The sequence below is a fragment of the Aquarana catesbeiana genome, linkage group LG12 (assembly GCF_042186555.1).
Source record: "Aquarana catesbeiana isolate 2022-GZ linkage group LG12, ASM4218655v1, whole genome shotgun sequence".
Classification (NCBI taxonomy): Eukaryota; Metazoa; Chordata; class Amphibia; order Anura; family Ranidae; genus Aquarana; species Aquarana catesbeiana.
In genome coordinates, this window is record NC_133335.1 from 22,836,071 (window position 1) to 22,855,927 (window position 19,857).

General features: G+C 44.8%; 1 protein-coding gene across 2 annotated transcripts in view; it reads right to left on the minus strand.

The window, feature by feature from the left end:
• Positions 1-1,130: 1,130 nt before the first annotated feature.
• Positions 1,131-19,857, minus strand: part of SAMD10 (sterile alpha motif domain containing 10) — a 66,981-nt gene continuing 48,254 nt past the window's right edge. Inside the window, exons 4-5 of one of the 2 annotated variants that reach the window (XM_073607418.1) lie at positions 16,760-16,860; positions 1,131-8,939 (exon numbers count right to left, since the gene is read on the minus strand). In XM_073607418.1, the coding sequence (XP_073463519.1) occupies positions 8,814-8,939; positions 16,760-16,860 (227 nt within the window). In that variant the 3' untranslated portion in view covers positions 1,131-8,813. Of the gene's footprint in view, positions 8,940-16,719; positions 16,861-19,857 lie in introns of both variants that reach the window. The other variant, XM_073607419.1, reaches the window with a different exon arrangement.

The window sequence follows — 19,857 nt, forward strand, 5'->3', positions numbered from 1 at the left end:
TCTTCAGGGATAACAACCGATGTGGCTAAAAGCCGCTCGGCTGTTATCCCAAAGGAGCGAGAGGGGACGTCCCCCCCTCCCACGCTCTTCGCGGGCTTCCGGTCCCACCGGGAGACCCGATCCACGATCCGGCACTGCCGCCGGCTAGAGTGAGACTGGAAGGAAGCCGGAAACGGCTTCCTTCCAGTCTTCTTTGTGTAAACACGGAAGCGACGTCACTTCCGGTTTACTTGGCTGCCAATGGCGCTGTTTAAAAAAAAAAAAAAAAAAGAGAAAAACTTCAGTTTTCAGAATCGCCGTTTTTGACGATCTGAATACATTGAAGTGAAAAGGAGGGATCCGGGGTCTTTTAGACCCCCAATCTCTCCATAAAGAGTACCTGTCACCACCTATTACTGTCACAAGGGATGTTTACATTTCTTGTGACAGCAATAAAAGTGATCACATATTTTTTTAATTTTTAAAGTGACAATGTAAAAGTAAATAAAATAAGAAAAAAAAATTAAAAATTTTAAAGCGCCCTGTCGCTGAATGCTCACACAGCAAAGAAAAGGCACACGTAAGCCACGCCCGTATATGTAAGCGGTGTTCAAATCACACATGTGAGGCATCGCCGCGATCGTCAGAGTGGGAGCAATAATTCTAGCACTAGACCTCCTCTGTAACTCTAACCTGGTAACCGTTAATTTTTATTTAAAGCGCCGCCTATGGAGATTTTTTTTAGGTACCGTAGTTTGTTACCATTCAACAAGTGTGCGCAATTTCAAAGCATGACATGTTAGGTATCTATTTACTTGGCGTAACATCATCTTTCACATTATACAAAAAAAAAATAATTGGGCTAACTTTACTGTTTCGTTTTTTTTTTTTGTAATTCATGAAAGTGTCTTCTTTCCCAAAAAATTGCGTTTGAAAGACCGCTGCTCAAATACCGTGTGACATAAAATATTGCAACGATCGCCATTTTATTCTCTAGATTCTCTGCTAAAAAAAACATATATAATGTTTGGGGGTTCGAAGCAATTTTCTAGCAAAAAATACGGATTTTAAATTGTAAGCAACAAAATGTCAGAAATAGGCTTAGGCATGAAAGGGTTAACAAAGAAAGAAAGAATCAGCCAAGACAATCCTCACCGTCACCCATGAATGTTTATTAAGAAAACTGTATTATAAAAAAAAGGAAGAACTTCAAAAGGTGAAAGAAAAGACCCCAAATAACCAGGTAACATGAACATTCAACCAATGCCGACCTGGCCAGTGGAGGCACTTTAACTCATTGTAGAGGGGGGGAAAAGCCCCTCCACCTGTCGCAGTGCAGTGAGAGAATATCACAGTGATCGGATCCCTGCCCTCCCCCCCTCCCCCATCAACAAAAATATCTATCTTTACTAAGCTCCCCCAGGATCAGAGGGTGAAGCCCCATGTTCCCTGGAGTTTGCAGCTTCTAGCTATAGCAACATTCAAAGTTAATCACTGCTATGTGGGCAAGGGGAAGACTTTATAAATATGCCGTTTTTTATCTGGGATGTTCCAGTGTTCGATAGTGTTTGACTATTGCTCTGCCTCAGATGAGGAGGAGTGCCCCCTCCCTACCTAAATTTAAAACTATATATAGGAACACTCCAGGATGAAAAGATGAATCTATTCATAATGTATAGTCATTGATAACATTTGTATCAGTTACTAGTTTTGTGTCATTGCTTGTCTAGCCTGCTGCTGTTTCTGCAGTGCCCAAATTCAATCATTTCCATAAATTAGACAATCAGGGGGGGGGGATTTAATAAAACTGGAAAGTGCAAAACCTGGTGCAGCTGTGCATGGTAGCCAATCAGCTTCCAGGTTTTAGCCCACGTTGACATCAGCGTGTCAAATTGCAGCCTAATGCCTGCAATGGGCACTGTCCCAATTGGTGCGATGCGGACTTTGCGGTGACGCACCGATTTCCAAAAAAAAACTCCTGCACTACTTTTGGTGACTTCGGGGGGCGATTTCAATAGCCATCTGTGCATGAACCCGCACAGATGTCTTTCAAGTCGCCCCCCCCCCGAACTCGCACTGAAATGCGGGTTTGAAATCGTGCAAGTTCAGCTGAACTTGCACAATTTAAAACCCGCGTTCAGTGTGAACGGACCTTTATTGTCAAAGCTTAACTGAACAAGCTGAAGCTGTGCTCGGTTTCCACTGCGGCTAACTGAAAGTCACGCAACTTGCAGTGCAACTTTGCCAGGCGACTTTGATAGAAGTATACAATAGAAATCGCCTTGAAGTAGTACGGGAACCTTTTCTGACATCGGAGCGACTTCACTAGTGCTAATTAGGACAGCTCTCATCGGCTAACATGGGATTTCACATGTCACGTGACTTGGGCTCTCACAAGTCGGGTCCCAAGTCGCGGCAGCGTGAACTGTGCCCAAGAAGCTGTTGGGCTACCATGCACAGCTGCACCAGATTCTGAGTGCTCTAGTTTTAGTAAATCTCCCCCTCAGTGCTAGGGCTTGTCCACACCAGCAGTTGGGGGGGGTCACTAAAACCCCATGGCTGATTTGCCCTATTAGTCCCCCAACCGCCACCCCATTTAGCTGCCAGGGGTGTACACATGCTGTGGTCATGATGCTTTGCTTCACAGTCAGGAATCATACCTCCTGCGGCCGACCGCGACCCATTTAAGTGAATGGGACCATTCTGCTATGCACGCAGTTGCGGCTCACCAGCGCAGCAATAAATGGGTCAAAATAGGTGGGGACAAGGGGATACAATGCCTACTCGCCACCTGTCAAGTGTTCTCTGAAGAGCGGTCCGAACATGAATTCCTTTTTAGATACCAAAGGTCGTTTGAACGAGCCCTTACAGAAAAAGCTGCTGTGTCTAAAGAACTGCCTGTCTCTATGCCTGTCTCTATGCGCTGAATATCATTAGAAAAATATTTCAAAGACACAACTATACTTTACAAAACTCGTTACCTGTGTCTGCAACTTTGTCTCCTATTGGGCTTACTGCAATATTCAAAAACCTCTACAGACATTATGGAACAGGTTGTTAATTCCAAAGCATAAAGTGGTGGATTTACCAAAGGCAAATAGACTGTGGACTTTGCAAGTGCATTTGCACTCATTTCCCCGGAGCTTAGTGAATGAGTTAAATCTCTGCTGATTTCCATCATCCAATCACATGCAAGCAAAAATATATATATTTTTTTTTCCATTTTCCTTGCACCCGATTGGGTATTCTTTACAAAGTGAAGCTTTACTTCATTTATTAAACTCTGGGGAAAATGAGTGTGGGCTGCAGTGCAGTGGCTGGTGTGCGGGAAGATCCGGCTGAGATCAGAGAAGTGATGATGCGCTGAGTTCAGCACATCGCTCCGTTTCTTTTTTTTTTTTAACAAAATTTATTGAGATGTCACACAGATATCTCAAAGTTTAAAGTGCCAGGTGATCAGTGAGATCCCCTTGCACTGTGCTAAAAAAAGTACTGCATGCATTCTTTTTTTTTTTTTTTTTTTTTTTAACGCATCGTACCCACTCACCATTGCAACGCAGTGTTGTGAACCGGGCGCACAGAAGACAAGGCATTTTGCCTTGACCGTTCGGTGGGACTGCAATAGCCGCCCAACGCAGTCCAACCTCACTGGTTGTGAACCAGCTCTGCAACTGCACTTGCAAAGTACACAGTCTATTCTCCTTTAGTAAATCCACCGCATAGTATTCTCTTGGTTTTCTAAAGTCAAATTGGCTGCAATTGTGCTGCTTGTCTAACACTGGAAGCCCTCTTTAAAGCTGAAATCCAGGCAGATAAAAAAAAAAATAAGGAAAATTTATTCTCTACCTATGTATTAATAAATAAATGAAAAAAATGTATTTTTACATAGTAATAGAATATGTACCTGGATCGGTTTTGGGATAAGTTTACTGTAGTCACCCACACAGCAGCACGCAGCCTTGCAGAGGGGTGTCAAAAATCTGACCTGATTAGCGTTCTACTTTGCACATTTCTGCCAAGTTGGTGTATAAAGGAATGATTTAATCTATCTGCTGCTGCTCGTTCACTATGAAGTCATATAGGCTGCGACAGGTACTGCACTGCATAGCTGCAATATAGTTTGCAGGGATGTTCATGACCTTGCTGTGCTGTTTGGCAGAGGTGACTATATGACAAGACCAGATGAGCAGGATTACAATTCCTGTGGCAGATAAAAACGGATTACAGCTGTTTGCCTGGAGTTTAGTTTTAAAGTGCAACGGTCGATACATAATAGTGCTGAACAGGCATTACAATGCAGGCTGAGGCATACAGGGCTCCCTGCACAAGCTTTTTTTGTTGGCACCCCCAGTAACCCGAATCACAAGGTAATAATGAGGGGGGGGTTACTAAAACTGGAGCGTGCAAAATCTGGTGCAACTCTGCATAGAAACCAACCAGCTTCCAGGTTTTATTGTCGAAGCCAAGTGGTTAGAACCGCCGCCTGTTAGCACTGGGGTCGTTGGTTTGAATCCCAACCTTGGCACAACCTGTCTGGAGTTAGCATGCTCTCTCTGTGACTGCGTGGGTTTTCCGGTTTCCTCCCACACTCCAAAGACATGCTGGTAGGTTAATTGGCTCCTGTCCAAATTGGCCCAAATAAGTATGTATGAATGCGAGTTAGGGACCTTAGATTGTAAGCTCCTTGAGGGCCGGGACGGATGTAACTTTATATTATATATATATACATACAAACACCCACACCGCTAGGCAAATTGACAGTGCTATACAAGTACCTTTAACCACTTGCCGACCGCTGCATGTTGGCACAATGGCAGCGGTGGGCAAATGGGCGTAATTGTACGTCCCCTTTAATTGGCGGGGCTAGCAGATGCGCTGCGTACAGTGTGACTGTGCCCACGGACTCAATGTCCGCCGGTCTCCCGGCGATCGTGTCACGGAGCCACAGAACGGGGAGATGCCTATGTAAACAAGGCATTTCCCCGTTCTGCCTTGTGACATGACAGGGATCTACTGCGCCCTGTTATCACGAGCAGTGATCACTGTCATGTGAGTGGAAGCCCATCCCCCCACAGTTAGAATCACTCCCTAGGACACACTTAACCCCTTGATCGCCCCCTAGCGTTTAACCCTTTACCTGCCAGTGTCATTTACACAGTAATCCGTGCATTTTTATAGCACTGATCGCTGTATAAATGACAATGGTCCCAAAATAGTGTCAAAAGTGTCCACTGTGTCCGCCATAATGTCGCAGTCACAATAAAAATCGTAGGTCACCGCCATTACTAATAAAAAAATAAATAAATAAATAAATAAAAATGCCATAAATCTATCCACTATTTTGTAGACGTATAACTTTTGCACAAACCAATCAATATAAGCTTATTGCGATTTTTTTTTTTACCAAAAATATGTAGAAGAATACATATCGCCCTAAACTGAGGAAAAAAATAGTTTTTTTATATATTTTTGGGGGATATTTATTATAGCAAAAAGTAAAAAATATTGCTTTGTTTTCAAAATTGTCGCTCTTTTTTTGTTTATAGCGCAAAAAATAAAAATCGCAGAGGTGATCAAATACCACCAAAAGAAAGCGCTGTTTGTGGGAAAAAAAGGACATCAATTTTGTTTGAGTGCAATGTCGCACGACCGCGCAATTGTCAGTTAAAGCGACGCAGTGCCGAATCGCAAAAAGTGCTCTGGTCAGGAAGGGGGTAAAATCTTCCGGGGCTGAATCGGTTAATAAAGCTTTATTGAACAAGCTGAAGTTAGAGGCTGATTGGCTACCATGCACAGCTGCCCCAGATTCTGAGTGCTCTAGTTTTAGTAAATTTCCCCCATGTCATCTGACAGTTCCTGGTAGTACTGTCGTGCCCCTTCCACATGTTCCTCCTGGCCAAGGAGGCTGACCTCCATTGTGATCTGCCAATAAAAACATGGAGGCATCGGGCCAGTGCTTACCACCTTGGGACTTGTGGCGCCTGAGCTGCTAAAGAATGCATGTGAACATAGGCGTGCGCAGGGGGTGTGCCTGGGCACCTCCTAATCACTATGTTCGCTGCCGATTCCCCCTACTCCCTGGGCTTCCACCCCCATTTTGGCCCCCCTGCTCCGCAGTGCTGCTGGCTTCCCGCCTCTCCTCTCCTCTCCTCCTGGTTGCTGCGGGGGGGATGTTTCAGGATGGAGAGAGGGGGGAAGGGGCTAGTAAATATGTAATTTACCGGCCCCTTCCTTTTCTAAATGAACGCTCGCTCACTGTGTTCATCCATAACTGAAGCATAGAAAACTGTGCTTACTATGCCTCAGTTTGTGAATAAATGGGAAGCCACTCAGCACAGAGCACTTCCCATTCATTCACTGCCCCGTGCAGGTGAGGCTGCAGAGACAGGCATGTGTGTTTGAGCTTTGGGGTGCACACCTATGCACCTGAAGGTATATATGCTATTGTGTACCATCACAGTACTGACAGGTTTACTTTGAACAAAGGCTATAACAATCTAAAAACAATAGGCTACATAGTATCATTGCCCTTCTATTGCGATTGACTATTTCTAAACTGTTATAATACAGCCCTGCTAGAATCGGCAGGGGGTTGCTACTTAAAGGCTACTCCTTGGGAATAAATATTGTATATGGCACAGATATTTACAGTAAGTATATAGCACACATAATATTATAACATCATTTGCTATTGCTCATTGTTACAGATGTCATGTGCTGCAGAAAGGGGGTGGTTGCAAGTCTAGCAGTACCTAGTAGGGTGTACCTTGGCTCATAAAGCATATTACCTGGTAATGTCATGGCGGCAATGTATCTGATCATGTGATCTACCCATCCCGCTACACTCCTACCTCTTGCAAAAGCTGCAGTTAGGCCCTTACGTTATACTTCTTCCAAGTCCTGACGCATATGGGGGGGGCTGCAGGTGTGTTCGAATAATGCAGAACTGGGTGGGTGTTGAGCAAGTCTTTCCAGTTCCCTAGGAATATAGGTACCTATGAAATATATACATTAGTAGGGTTATATTGCTTTAAAACTCTATTACTGGTCTTGTACAATAAAATAATTAAAATAACAAGATATGAACTGCGGTCTTATTTAAAGAGCAACTCCAAGCACACTTTGAAGTCAATTTTTAGACAGCAGCGACAGAAAAACAATCACAAGAAAGGAAAACCGTAATGGTTTTTGGGGGTTACCTTACTTGTTATATTATATTTCTATAAATCTTTTCTTTTTAAAATGTTTTTATACAATTTTTAAAGCTGTGGTTATTATTTTCCAGTGTGTATGGAGAGCAGCTTTAATGGGGCGCACTACCCTTTAACCACCAGCTGGCGGAGCTATATTTTATTGCTAGGTAACATTTTGGAAGCGCCTCACGGTGGCAGAACCGTAGTAAGGAAGAGTATGGTGTCTGCGGTCTGGATGAGCCCCTAGTAACCAGCACTTTGGAACAGTTGACACCCATTGCACTACACCGCTACTTCTATCCTAAACATTACTAAACACATTGGGGTTTATTTACTAAAGGCAAATTCACTTTGCACTACAAGTGCACTTGGAAGTACAGTCGCTGTAGATCTGGGGGGGGGGGCATGCAAGGAAAATATAAAAACAGCATTTTTGCTTGTACATGATTGGATGATAGAATCAGCAGAGCTTCCCCTCATTTCAGATCTACCCCTCAGATCTACAGTGACTGCACTTGTAGTTCACAGTGGATTTGCCTTTAGTAAATCAACCCCATTGCCCTCTTTTTTTCCCCCAAAATACAATCAGATGACTATTTTAAAAGGGTTAGGTAGGCAAAACAGTCACATGAAAAGCAGCCAATAGTGTGTCAGATGCTCAAGGAGCAGGTTGTATGCAGTCTGTTCATTCTGTGTTTGTTTCTTCTCCAAAACACTTCAGCAGAGGGTATATTATATGTAGCGGAGAAAAGTCCATTTAAAAAGGATTGACGTTCTGTCTCTGTCATGGCTCCTGTTCACTCCTTTAATGCAAATATTCATGGTTGGCCTAAATGTGACCATAAAATGGTGCAATTTTGTGAGATCCAACATTTTTTTGGGCATCACAACGCTTACATGTAGCACGTGGTTCAGTGACTTGGCATTAATGTGCAGAGTTGTTCTTCCAGGATGCTGGATGTTTACTGTAGCTTGGGCATCGTGTGTGTTCTCACAGCCAGTAAATGGAAAGGCATATGGGGCTCAACTGCAAATGCCCGCTTCACATTTGCTACCCTCTGGGACCTCTATGTGCAGCAAGCCCGCTGCTCTGACTTTTTTTAGCCAAGCTGCTGCTGTCACCCACCTTACCTTACATTTTTATGGAGTATCCACTGTGTAGTGCAGGGGTCTCAAACTGGCGGCCCTCCAGCTGTTGTGAAACTACAAGTCCCATGAGGCATTGCAAGGCTGACAGTTACAAGCACGACTCCCAAAGGCAGAGGCACGATGGGACTTGTAGTTTCACAACAGCTGGAGGGCCCCTAGTTTGAGACCCCTGGTGTAGTGCAACAAACGCTAGCCGATTCCGAATAGGTTGCGTATGGAAAATTCACAGGCCGGTGACAACAACAGCTTAGCCAAAAAGCTGAGTTTAGCACAATTATATATCCATTTGCCCAGAGAAGCAAAGGGATTTGTCCCGTTAACCCATTGCAACAGGTGGGGTACATTTTTTATGGTTAAGTTCAGAGACATGTCCACCTCCAGAAGACCCTCCTCCAGCATGTTGGTGAACCCTTGATGATTCAATAATTCCAATCTGATCCGGTTATTGTCTTGCACCCCTCTGCAGGTTTTTTTTTTTTGGGAGAGATGGAACTATGGAGTGTTCTTGGCATTACAGCAGTCAGTTTGGCACGGGGGAGATTGCAGCTGCAGATTCCCAGCGTGAACTCGGTCACAGTGTTTGGTAGGGTCAGCTTTATTAGAAATTCCCAAATGAAGCTGAAAAGAAGAATAAAAAAAAAAGACAATTTGAGGCATAGAGACAGATTTCTACAAAAGGTTTAAAAATAATAATTATAAAGGTCCTGCGTCCACGGGCTTTGGTTTGCAAAATGGGAAACCCTGCTTGAGTCAGATAAATGCAGGTGAGAAGAAAGTCCAATGTACCTGTCAATGAATTCTGGATAGTCTAAAAAGCATCTTAAACTTTTTGAACTAAAATACATATACAGTGCCTTGAAAAAGTATTCATACCCCTTGAAATGTTCCATATTTGGTCATGTTACAACCAAAAACGTGAATGTATTTTATTGGGATTTTATGTGATAGACCAACACAAAGTGACACATAATTGTGAAGTGGAAGGCAAATGATAAAAAATTTTCAAAATTTTTTACAAATAAATATGTGAAAAGTGTGGGGTACATTTATATTCAGCCTCCTTTACTCTGAAACCCCTAAGACCCCTTTCTCACTGAGCCTCCCCGGGTGTCAGTGGTGCGCTGCTTTACCGTCGTTTTAGCGGCGCTATTCGGCCGCTAACGGCCAGTTTTGACCTCCCACTAGCGGCCGAAAAGGGGTTAAATCTGCCCGCAAAACGCCGCTGCTGCGGCGCTTTGCCGGCGATATAGCAGCGCTGCCCCATTCTTTTCAATGGGGAGGAGTGCTGTATTTACCGCTCCTACACCGTTACAAAGAAGCTGCTGGTAGGACCTTTTGTGATGCCCTGCCAGCGCAGCGCCCCAGTGTGAAGGCACTCGGGCTTTCACACTGGGTTTGCAGCTGAGGCTTTTTTCAGGCGATTTACAGTCACTATTTTTAGCGCTGTAGCACCTGAAAAATGCCTCAATGTGAAAGGGGTCTAACTAAAATCTAGTGAAACCAATTGCCTTCAGAAGTCACCTAATTACTAAAAAGTCCACCTGTGTGTAATTTAATCTCAGTATAAATACAGCTGTTCTGTGAAGCCCTCGGAGGTTTGTTAAAGAATCTTAGTGAAAAAACAGCATCACGAAGGCCAAGGAACACACCAGACAGGTCAGGGAAAAAGTTGTGGAGAAGTTTAAAGCAGGGTTAGGTTATAAAAAAATATCCCAAGCTTTGAACATCTCACGGAGCTCTTTTTAATCCATCATCCGAAAATGGAAAGTGTATGGCACAACTGAAAACCTACCAAGACATGGCCTCCACCTAAACTGACAGTCCGGGCAAGGAGAACATTCATCAGAGAAGCAGCCAAGAGGTCCATGGTAACTCTGGAGGAGCTGCAGAGATCCACAGCTCAGGTGGGAGAATCTGTCCACAGGACAACTATTAGTCGTGCTCTCCACAAATCTGACCTTTATGGAAGAGTGGCAAGAAGAAAGACATTGATGAAAGAAAGTCATAAGAAGTCCTGTTTGCAGGTTGTGAGAAGTCATGTGGGGGACACAGCAAACATGTGGAAGAAGGTGCTCTGGTCAGATGAGACCAAAAGTTAACTTTTTAGCATAAAAGTAAAACACTATGCGTGGCATAAAAACTAACACTGCACATCACTCTGAACACACCATCCCCACTGTGAAACATGGTGGTGACAGCATCATGTTGTGGGGATGCTTTTCTTCAGCAGGGAAAGGGAAGCTGGTCAGAGTTGATGGGAAGATGGATGGAGCCAAATACAGGGCAATCTTAGAAGAAAACCTGTTAGCGTCTGCAAAAGACTTGAGACTGGGGCGGAGGTTCACCTTCCAGGAGGACAACGACCCTAAACATACAGCCAGAGCTACAATGGAATGGTTTAGATCAAAGCATATTCATGTGTTAGAATGGCCCAGCCAAAGTCCAGACCTAAATCCAATTGAGAATCTGTGGCAAGATTTGAAAATTGCTGTTCAGACGCTCTCCATCCAATCTGACAGAGCTTGACCTATTTTGCAAAGAAGAATGGGCAAAAATGTCCCTCTCTAGATGTGCAAATCTGGTAGAGACATCCTCAAAAAGACTTGCAGCTGTAATTGCAGTGAAAGGCGGTTCTACAAAGTATTGACTCAGGGGGGCGCCATACAAATGTACACCACACTTTTCACATATTTGTAAAAAATGTTGAAAACCATTTCTCATTTTCCTTCCACTTCACAATTATGTGCCACTTTTTGTTGATCTATCACATAAAATCCCAATAAAATACATTGATGTTTTTAGTTAACATGACAAAATGTGGAAACTTTCAAAGGGGTATGAATACTTTTTCAAGGTATATTACAGGATTTAGCACAGAAAAACAAGTTGTTAAAAGGAGAAGTACAGCCAAAGCTTGTTTGGCTGTACTTCTCCTGCGGATCACAGTACATTCTGCACTCTTGTGACCCCTTTTGAGCCAACAGCAGGCTGAAACCCTTCGTCTACCGACGTCGGAGAGGTGGGCCAGGCTGGGTAGGTCAGGATCTATGTCGGAACCTTGGCCGGCACCTGGCTCAGCCTCTCAGCGAGTCGCTGAGAGCCTTAGCCAGCCGCTCCCACCCCCCTCCATAGCCCAGTGCTCCATTGAGCGAGGGGGGTGGGGGGAAGCAGACAGTGGTGACTGACATTCACCAGCTCTCAGCTCAGAGTGGCGAGGGAGAACTGAGCGATCAGCAGTGTTTGATCGCCCACTTCTTACCCTTAAAGACATAGACATACACCTAGGCAAGTATGATTTTCAAAAAACAAACCCATACTTCTCTTTTAAGGCCTGCAATCACACCACACATGTATAAAAACTGATTGAAAAACTGCACAGATTTCACTTGCCAAGTTTACATCAGTTTTCATGTGTGTTTTTTTTTATGCACAAATGGACATCACACCCTCTGTCATCACTTTCTCTTCTGCCCTGTTCACACCACAATGTTGATATCACGTCAGTTTTTCTTCCATGCAGAAAACTGCATACAAGTTGCAGATTCCTGCACAGAAAAAAAAAAAATCTGCGAGTGATACTAGTATCATGAAAACAATTGTTTTCTTTGTGCCCTTGCAGAATGTGTGCAGAAAAACTCACATCTTTGCACATGGTGTGAACCAGGCCTAAGGCCCGATTCACACCTAGGCATTTTTTTTGGGTGCGTTTTCAGTTTTGCCGAAACACACTACAGTCCATTTAACATGGTTTCCCATGGATGTAGTTCACATCGATGCAACTTATGGAAAGGGCCAGGGACTTTTTTCTGGATGCATTAAACTTCAATGCATCAAAAGCGTGTAATGAAAAACACAAAATGCACCTGCAATATGTAAACTGCAACCTGCATAGTTGTGAATCAGGCCTAAGCGTCAATTTCAATAAGCCCCCCCCCCCAAAAAAGCCTCCAAGGGGCTCATTCACACTTGAGGTTGGGGGGTAGTAAAATATCGCAGTTGAGTCGTGCTTTTATCGCCCCCGACTGCCATCCCTTTTAGCTACAGAGGCAATGACCAAGGGTGTACACATGCCGCGGCCACAATACATTTCTTCAGGGCTGTGGCAGGAATTATACTATTATTTTTGCCAGACATAGCACCCGCTGATCATAGCTACTCTTTAAGCACCCCACAACTCAATGCAATGGCTTGTGGCATGCTAGTGCTGTGATCAAGGGGTTAAAGCAAGCAAAGCAGAGGCGATAGAATAACTCCTCACACCTGTCATATGCTCTCTAAAGGCCGGGTTCACACTGACACTACATGACAGTCATACAACTGTCATCCCACGTTGCCCTGCGACATCAGTCCTACTCGGTCCTACATCCATCCGACTTGAATGAACAGGATACTACTTTGATCCAACTTTGTGATAGTCTGACTTGTCCTTTGACCAATCAAAACAATCCCAGTGTGACATAAATTCCTTTTACTGCTGCTGCAATCACCATTTTGGATGTTTGGAAGTCGGATGATTAGGACAAGGATCCTACTTCGATCCGACTTCAATGATAGTCAAGGGGCTGAAGTAGGACCAAAGTCAGACCAAAGTAGTGCAGGGACCTTTTTCAAAGTCGGACCGACTTACATAATTACAAACTAGGTGAGGTTGAAAAAAAAGACACAAGTCCATCAAGTCCAACCTATGAAATTCCAAAATGTTTACATTGTGTCGGAGCAGTTAAGACGGCTCTCATAGGAAACCACTGATTTACACGCGTCATGTGACAGGAGCTCCCAAAGTCGGAGCGTTTGTCGTACCAGTGTGAACCCGGCCTCATGAGTGATCTGTGTTTCAATCATGTGAACAAGCCCTTATGCCCCATACACACTATTAGATTTTCTGCAGATTTTTGTCTTCAGATTTACCAAAACCATATAATATGAGGTCAAACCGTAAGAGTTTCAAATCGTATGCAATCAGGCAGGCCCTTGCACTCAGGGCCGCCATCAGGGGGGGGGTACAGCCATTACAACTGTAAGGGGCCCCCGGGGCCCGAGGGGCCCGCCCGGGCCAGAAGGAGGCAGGATGGGGGAAGGGGAGCCGTGCTATGCATTACAAAAATGATCTCACAGCGTGTGCTCTCTGTGGCATTGAGCTCAAACATCGAGCTCCATACTGCCACCTCTGGCTACTATGTGCATGTGCACCCCTCGTGTACTGGGCCTCTCTGTGCCAGCAACAGGTCAGCTTTGTGAAAACGAGCTGGGACCAGGTAGGAAGAAATTCTTTACAAGTAAGGGCTGTGAAAGGGAAGGGGGCTGTGTGTACAACAGGGCGTGGCTAGAGCTTGTGTGTTTACAGATTTGTGTATGTGTGGGGCTGATATATATTATATATATATATATATATATATATATATATATATATATATATATATATACACACACACACACACACACACACACACACACACACACACACACGTGTATGTGGGGGGCTGGCATATATACAGGCAGGCTGACCCCCTCTCTCCAGCCATCCCCCTCTATGTATCATGGATAGATTCATGCATTGCATTGCATTGCATGAATCCATGGCCACTGTAGCCACCCCCTATTCAGGCGCCTGGCCCCTTTTTGGATGCCGGGCACCTGAATTACAGCAGTGGGCATGTATTTTTGAAGCACCTGATTAGAGCCATAGGCTCTAATAGGCTTCAAAAAAGGTGAACTGCGAGCACAGAGCATTGCGCTCGCAGTTCACCGAGGCGTGTTAGAACGCAGAGGAATATTCGCTTTTCTAACACTGAAATGCCTCTCCGCTAATTAGGAAGCGCGGGTGTGTTACCTGTCACCTGATTGGCTAAAATGACAGGCACTGTGATTGGACGCCTATCAGGAGGAGGAGGAGAGGAGATGCATGGAGGACAGAGCTCGGGGCCGTCACCCCAGATAGGGTAAGTGCCGGGCAGACAGCGAGCGGGTGGGGGGGGGTCACAGTGTTAACTTTTAAATGGGCACAGTGGCGGTATTTGATGGGCACAGTGGCAGCATTTGATGGCGGAGTGGCAGCATTTTTATGGGCACAGTGGCAGCATTTTTATGGGCACAGTGGCAGCATGTGATGGGCACAGTGGCAGCATTTGATGGGCACAATAGCTGCATTTCATGGGCACAATAGCTGCATTTCATGGGCACAGTGGCTGCATTTCATGGGCACAGTGGCTACATTTGATGGCACAGTGGCTGGAATTGATGGGCACAGTGAGGCTGCAATTGATGGTTTTTTTCCGAATTTTTCCGTTTGTTTGCGAACCCCCAAAAAAATTTTGAGCACCAGCCGCCACTGTATACAGGTGTGTGTGTGTGTGTTTGGGGGGGGGCTGGCATTTATACAGGTGTGTGGGGAGCTGAAATATATACAGGTGTGAGGGGGCCTGAGATATATACAGGTGTGTGTATGGGGGGGCTAGCATATATACTGGTGTGTGGGGGGGCTTACATATATACAGGTGTGTGGGGGGCTGACATATATACAGGTTTAAGGGGGGCTGACATATATACAGGTGTGAGGGGGCTGACATATATACAGGTGTGTGTGTGGGGGGGCTGGCATATATACAGGTGTGCGTGGGGGGCTTACATATATACAGGTGTGAGGAAGGCTGACATATATACAGGATTGAGGGGGGATGAGTGCGTACAGGTAGGGTGGCCGGTGTGTGGATTCGGTAGGAAGGCCCGTAGGCAAGCCCTGGGGAATATTGGTGGTCAGGCTGGGGTGGGTGGGGGGCCCAGGTCTAAAGCTGTGTAAGGGGCCCAAAAATTTCTGATGGCTGCCCTGCTTGCACTACATGGTTTTGGTAAATCTGAAGACAAAAGTCTGTAGAAAATCTAATGGCGTGTATGGGGCCTTAAAGACAATTAGAAAATAAAATAATTTCAATGAATGAAAAACAAATTTAATGGTGTGCCCCCCCCCCGCCACATGTTGTGGTTCCATCCTCCGACCTTTATCCTGTAGTGATGAAGTGATTGGAGGATGAATCCAGGGCACGCAGTGGGGGAAACATGCATCCAACTATCCCAAAATATAGAAGAGACTGGATGCTGCTGCAGTGCTGGAACAGAGGAAAAAGGTAGGAGACACTAATGGAGGCCATACATGGGTCGAATGCCATCCGATTTGTCGATAGAAAAATCTAAAATATTGTGCATTTTGTAATCCAATGGTGCCACAACCGATTTCGAAATTCAACCAGCCAAGTCTTCAATTTCACCTCATGTAGTTACGGAAAAGAAAATAAGTTCCTGGGAATCTTCTTTTCTTTCCAGGTCACAGCTCATGTGCATTTCTTTCTCAATTAGATCTCTAACATGATTCTCCCATCGATTAGAAATTCGTTCCTTTTGAGAAAAAAATTCCAACATGCCTCATCACTCAAATTCGATGGCTGCATGAAAATCGGCCGTTGCTGTGGTCCCCAGTGGCGGCCCATCCATAAGGGGCGCAGCCCCCCTAATCCATGCGCCCAGCCCCTAATCTACATGCAGCGCGCTGGAAACATAGATTTCAATAGGGTTTTTTTTTTTGAGGCTCTAATTGGCTTCAAAAAAGGTGGGCTTGGGGAGCAGAGCACTGCGCCCTGAGCCCACCCAGTTCTGTGACAATAGCCAATAAGTATTCGCCATTGTCTTCCTGATTCTCCTTCCGGCCAATCAGGAAGCGGGTTTGTCTCGATCGCCGCTTTCCTGTCCGTCTCCCATGTGTGGGGGGGGGGGTCGACCACTGCAGACCCGTCCGTCTCCTGCGGGGGGGGAGAAATCGCAGCCTTCCCGTCTATCTCCCGCGGGGGGGATTGGGTTGTGGTAATATTGGGCACCGGCCACCACCGGTGGCCCCATTAATGATCGGAAAACCGAACGATTATTCGAAAGTGCGATTTTCTAACTAAAACTTGTTCAGAATTCGACACATGTATGGTTGGCCTAATTGCTTAAAAGTTGAGCCCTTCAACTGCCGGGAACTGGCCTTTAGGATTGTCTTTTAACCTTGACAGGGTGCCAAATGACAGCTGAGCCCATCACATCTCACTCTAATACAGGCTAAACCCCCGACCATTACATGGTGACAGGCAAACAGCATGAAGGTTCACGCACTAGGCCTTAAACATAAGAATGCCAAAAAAGAAGAAGAGCACACTAAAAAGTTTGTCATTGGCTCAAGTATATACAGAGTCCACCTCCCCTCATCCTTTACAGGATTTCCAGGCTGGACTGTAAAAAAACTGACATAAAAGATTCATCCTTTCTACTAACAAGTCCCAAAATAATGGATCCCTTCATTATTTTTCAGATCAGGTACTTTTTACCCGCAGGACAGGTTATTAATTTCTATGCTTCCCTTTGCCCGTACCTTGACTAAGCAGCTGCAGATTGCGGACCTCCTCCCGTACCTGCAGCTGGAGAACCTGCTGTAAGACCTCCTGCCGCTGAGACTCGTGGGTAATGCCCATTCGCTGCAATTTTTCTGCATTCAGCCTCAGTAGGGCTCGGCCTGAGAGAAACAAGGAAAAAGAGTATTCACACTGGGTAAAATATTAGCACATATATTTAAGAGGAACTCTAGAAAACAAAATCATTCACCTGCTAAGGCTACCAAGAATCTATGCAACGGTCTTAAAGCAAAACAACAGGTTCTCTTTAATGCCCCCTCTCCAACAACGCATATTTACCTTTCCCTTGCTCCCTCCGCGCTCTGTTCAGCTGTCAAAAGCAAAGGAGATATCCAGTACTTCCAGGTTTGAGGGAGCATGTGTCCAACTGCCCTTTCTTTCATGTGGCAGCAATGGTGCTTTGTGATTGGCCCAGCCACAACTGGGCTAAGGCAAGTATATAAGCATTTATTCCTATATCACTACAACTATGCAGGCTTACAAAGAATATTATACTCACCAATTTAGCTTTACTCCTTTTGAGGGGTTGATTTACTAAAACTGGTGGAGCATTCCAAATCTGGTGCAGTTGTGCATGGTAGCCGATTAGCTTCTATCTTCAGCATGTTCAATTAAAATGGAGCTCCAGTCTCCGAGGCAATTTTTTCATAAAAGCACCCCTGTGGTTCTCTTTACTAGTACAATATAATTAGGATTATTGTAATAACTGTAATCATTCTTTTTACTACTAAACCCATCAGTCCTCACAGGATCCTGGCAGGCAGGCAGCGGCCATTTATGTGGGCATCTGAAGCCTGCTTCTCTTGGTTTCTGGGATTCTCTGCAGCTGGCTACCCAGCATGCACCTCCTGATCTCGCGCCTGTGAAGTAATGACACTGCGCGATGCACTTTGTTGATTACGGGTTGCCATAGCAATGGCGGCGGCCAAAGTTTCCACCTCTGTTATGGCAACCTGTCAATCAACACAGAATGCCAGTATCCCGAAAATACCGCAAGTATTCACTATTAGGCCTCCTGAGGACACCTGGGATAGATGGCGCAGAAGGGAATCACCTTATGAGGAAATCACCTAGGTGGCCGGGACCGGAAGTGCCACCTACATACAGTGAAAAAAAAAAGGTATTTGTAAACCATAATTAAAAAAAAAAAAAAAAGGGATATCAATTTCTTACTGTATTAGTTTGAGGAATAGTGCCATCACATTGGTTGGGGAAATAGTGGTCCATCATTGATATTAGTTGAGGAAATAGTGGCCCATCATTGGTATTAGATGGAGGAATAGTGGCCCATCATTGGTATCAGTTGGGGAAATAGTGACCCATCATTGGTATTAGTTGGGGAAATAGTGACCCATCATTGGTATTAGTTGGGGAAATAGTGCCCCATCATTGGTATTAGTTGGGGAAATAGTGCCCCATCATTGGTATTAGTTGGGGAAATAGTGCCCCATCATTGGTATTAGTTGGGGAAATAGTGGCTCATTCATTGGTATTATTTGGAGGAATAGTGCGCCATCATTGGTGTCAATGGAAGCAATAGTGCCCCATTGTTGGTGTTAGCAAGAGGAATGGTTCCCCAATGTTGGTGTATGTGGAAAGAATGGTGCCTCCTTGCTGGTGTCAATGAGATGAATAGGGTCCCCGAGGGCTGGATAAAGGCTAGCAAAGGGCCGCATTTGGCGTCCACTGGTCTATGTTATAACGTGAGGGGCGATTTTGCGCTTCTAGGTGGTGGAACCATTTCATTTCATTATGATGCATTTGGTGGTGACGTTTTATGTGAATATTGGCCACAGTTTTTCAACTTGGTTTTGTTTTTTGAGACTTTTATGGACTATTATTATAGGATTGCACGAATTGATCATTTTTGATTTTTAGATTTATATATTTGTTTGCATTACTATATAAACATCTATATGTTTGCATAACAACAGATTTTGATCACAATTCACAAACTTTCCATTTGTTTTGTGAGGGGCGGGACTAGTTACACTCATATTCTACAAATTGGGAGCTCAGGAATGTAAAATGTTAAAGTCTTATGATATTATGTTTAAATGAAAAATTTCTCTTTAAACTCCATTAAAAACACTTTCTCCCTCACCAGCCACCTCTATTTTCTTCCAGCTCCCAACAGGACCTCCTTCCCCTCCTCTATACACCAGATTATCTTTTATCTAGTCCATTTTTAGTTTTTTTTTTTTGCACTCTCCTCCCTTCGTTCTCGTCTCTCCTGAGGATGGCATCTTCTCTCTGTGAACTTTCATCCGCTCCGCACATTAAGACTTCTGCTGTATGCTGCCTGGGGGTACAGATCTTGCAGCGAGAGCTGGTGCGTGTCTGCCGGGATTCAGGCACAGTCAGATGATGCAACCAATTCCCCCCGTTCATGGCTCTGTCCCCGAGACACAGCGCAGTCCGTGACTCAAAATACGCAGCCTGCGGGGCCATACGGAGATGCCAACCGACCATATGTTCAATTTGCTCCTAGTGTTTGTAAGCCTCTGCTGTTACAAAAACGCAGCAATACTCCGCATTTGAGGTTCTTCTATTTATAGGGCTCACAGATTGCACAGCACTTTAGTGAGTTATTTATTTATTTCTATAGGCTAGAGTCACAAGAGAGGCCTAGGGCAGGAATTAGGCAGATGTATATCTTTGTCTAAATAGATAACTACATATAAAAGTAGAGGTAAACCCTTAAGCTGATGACATTTAGTTTGCTAAAGCACTGTGTATCGTAAACAGTTGCCATTTGTTTTTAATACAATATCATTTTCACCGTTTTTTTTTTTTTTTTACTTGTTGCGTATCAGTGCTGCTGATCACTTGCAGCCTCTTTGTAGCCACACTGTCTACATGACCTCCAGTGTTGAAGAGTTCCCCCTGGTGTCTATGGGTAGGCAACCTCGGCACTCCAGCTGTGGGCGAAACTACAAATCCCATCATGCCTCTGCCTCTAGGAGTCATGCTTGCGATTGTCGGGGTCTTGCAATGTCTCATGGGACCAGTGTGTCAGGGCTGGGCTCAGCCCCTCTGAGCTGGCTGCTCAGCTGTCGGCTAATTGCCAGCTTCTATCTCTCCACAGTTACTCAGCT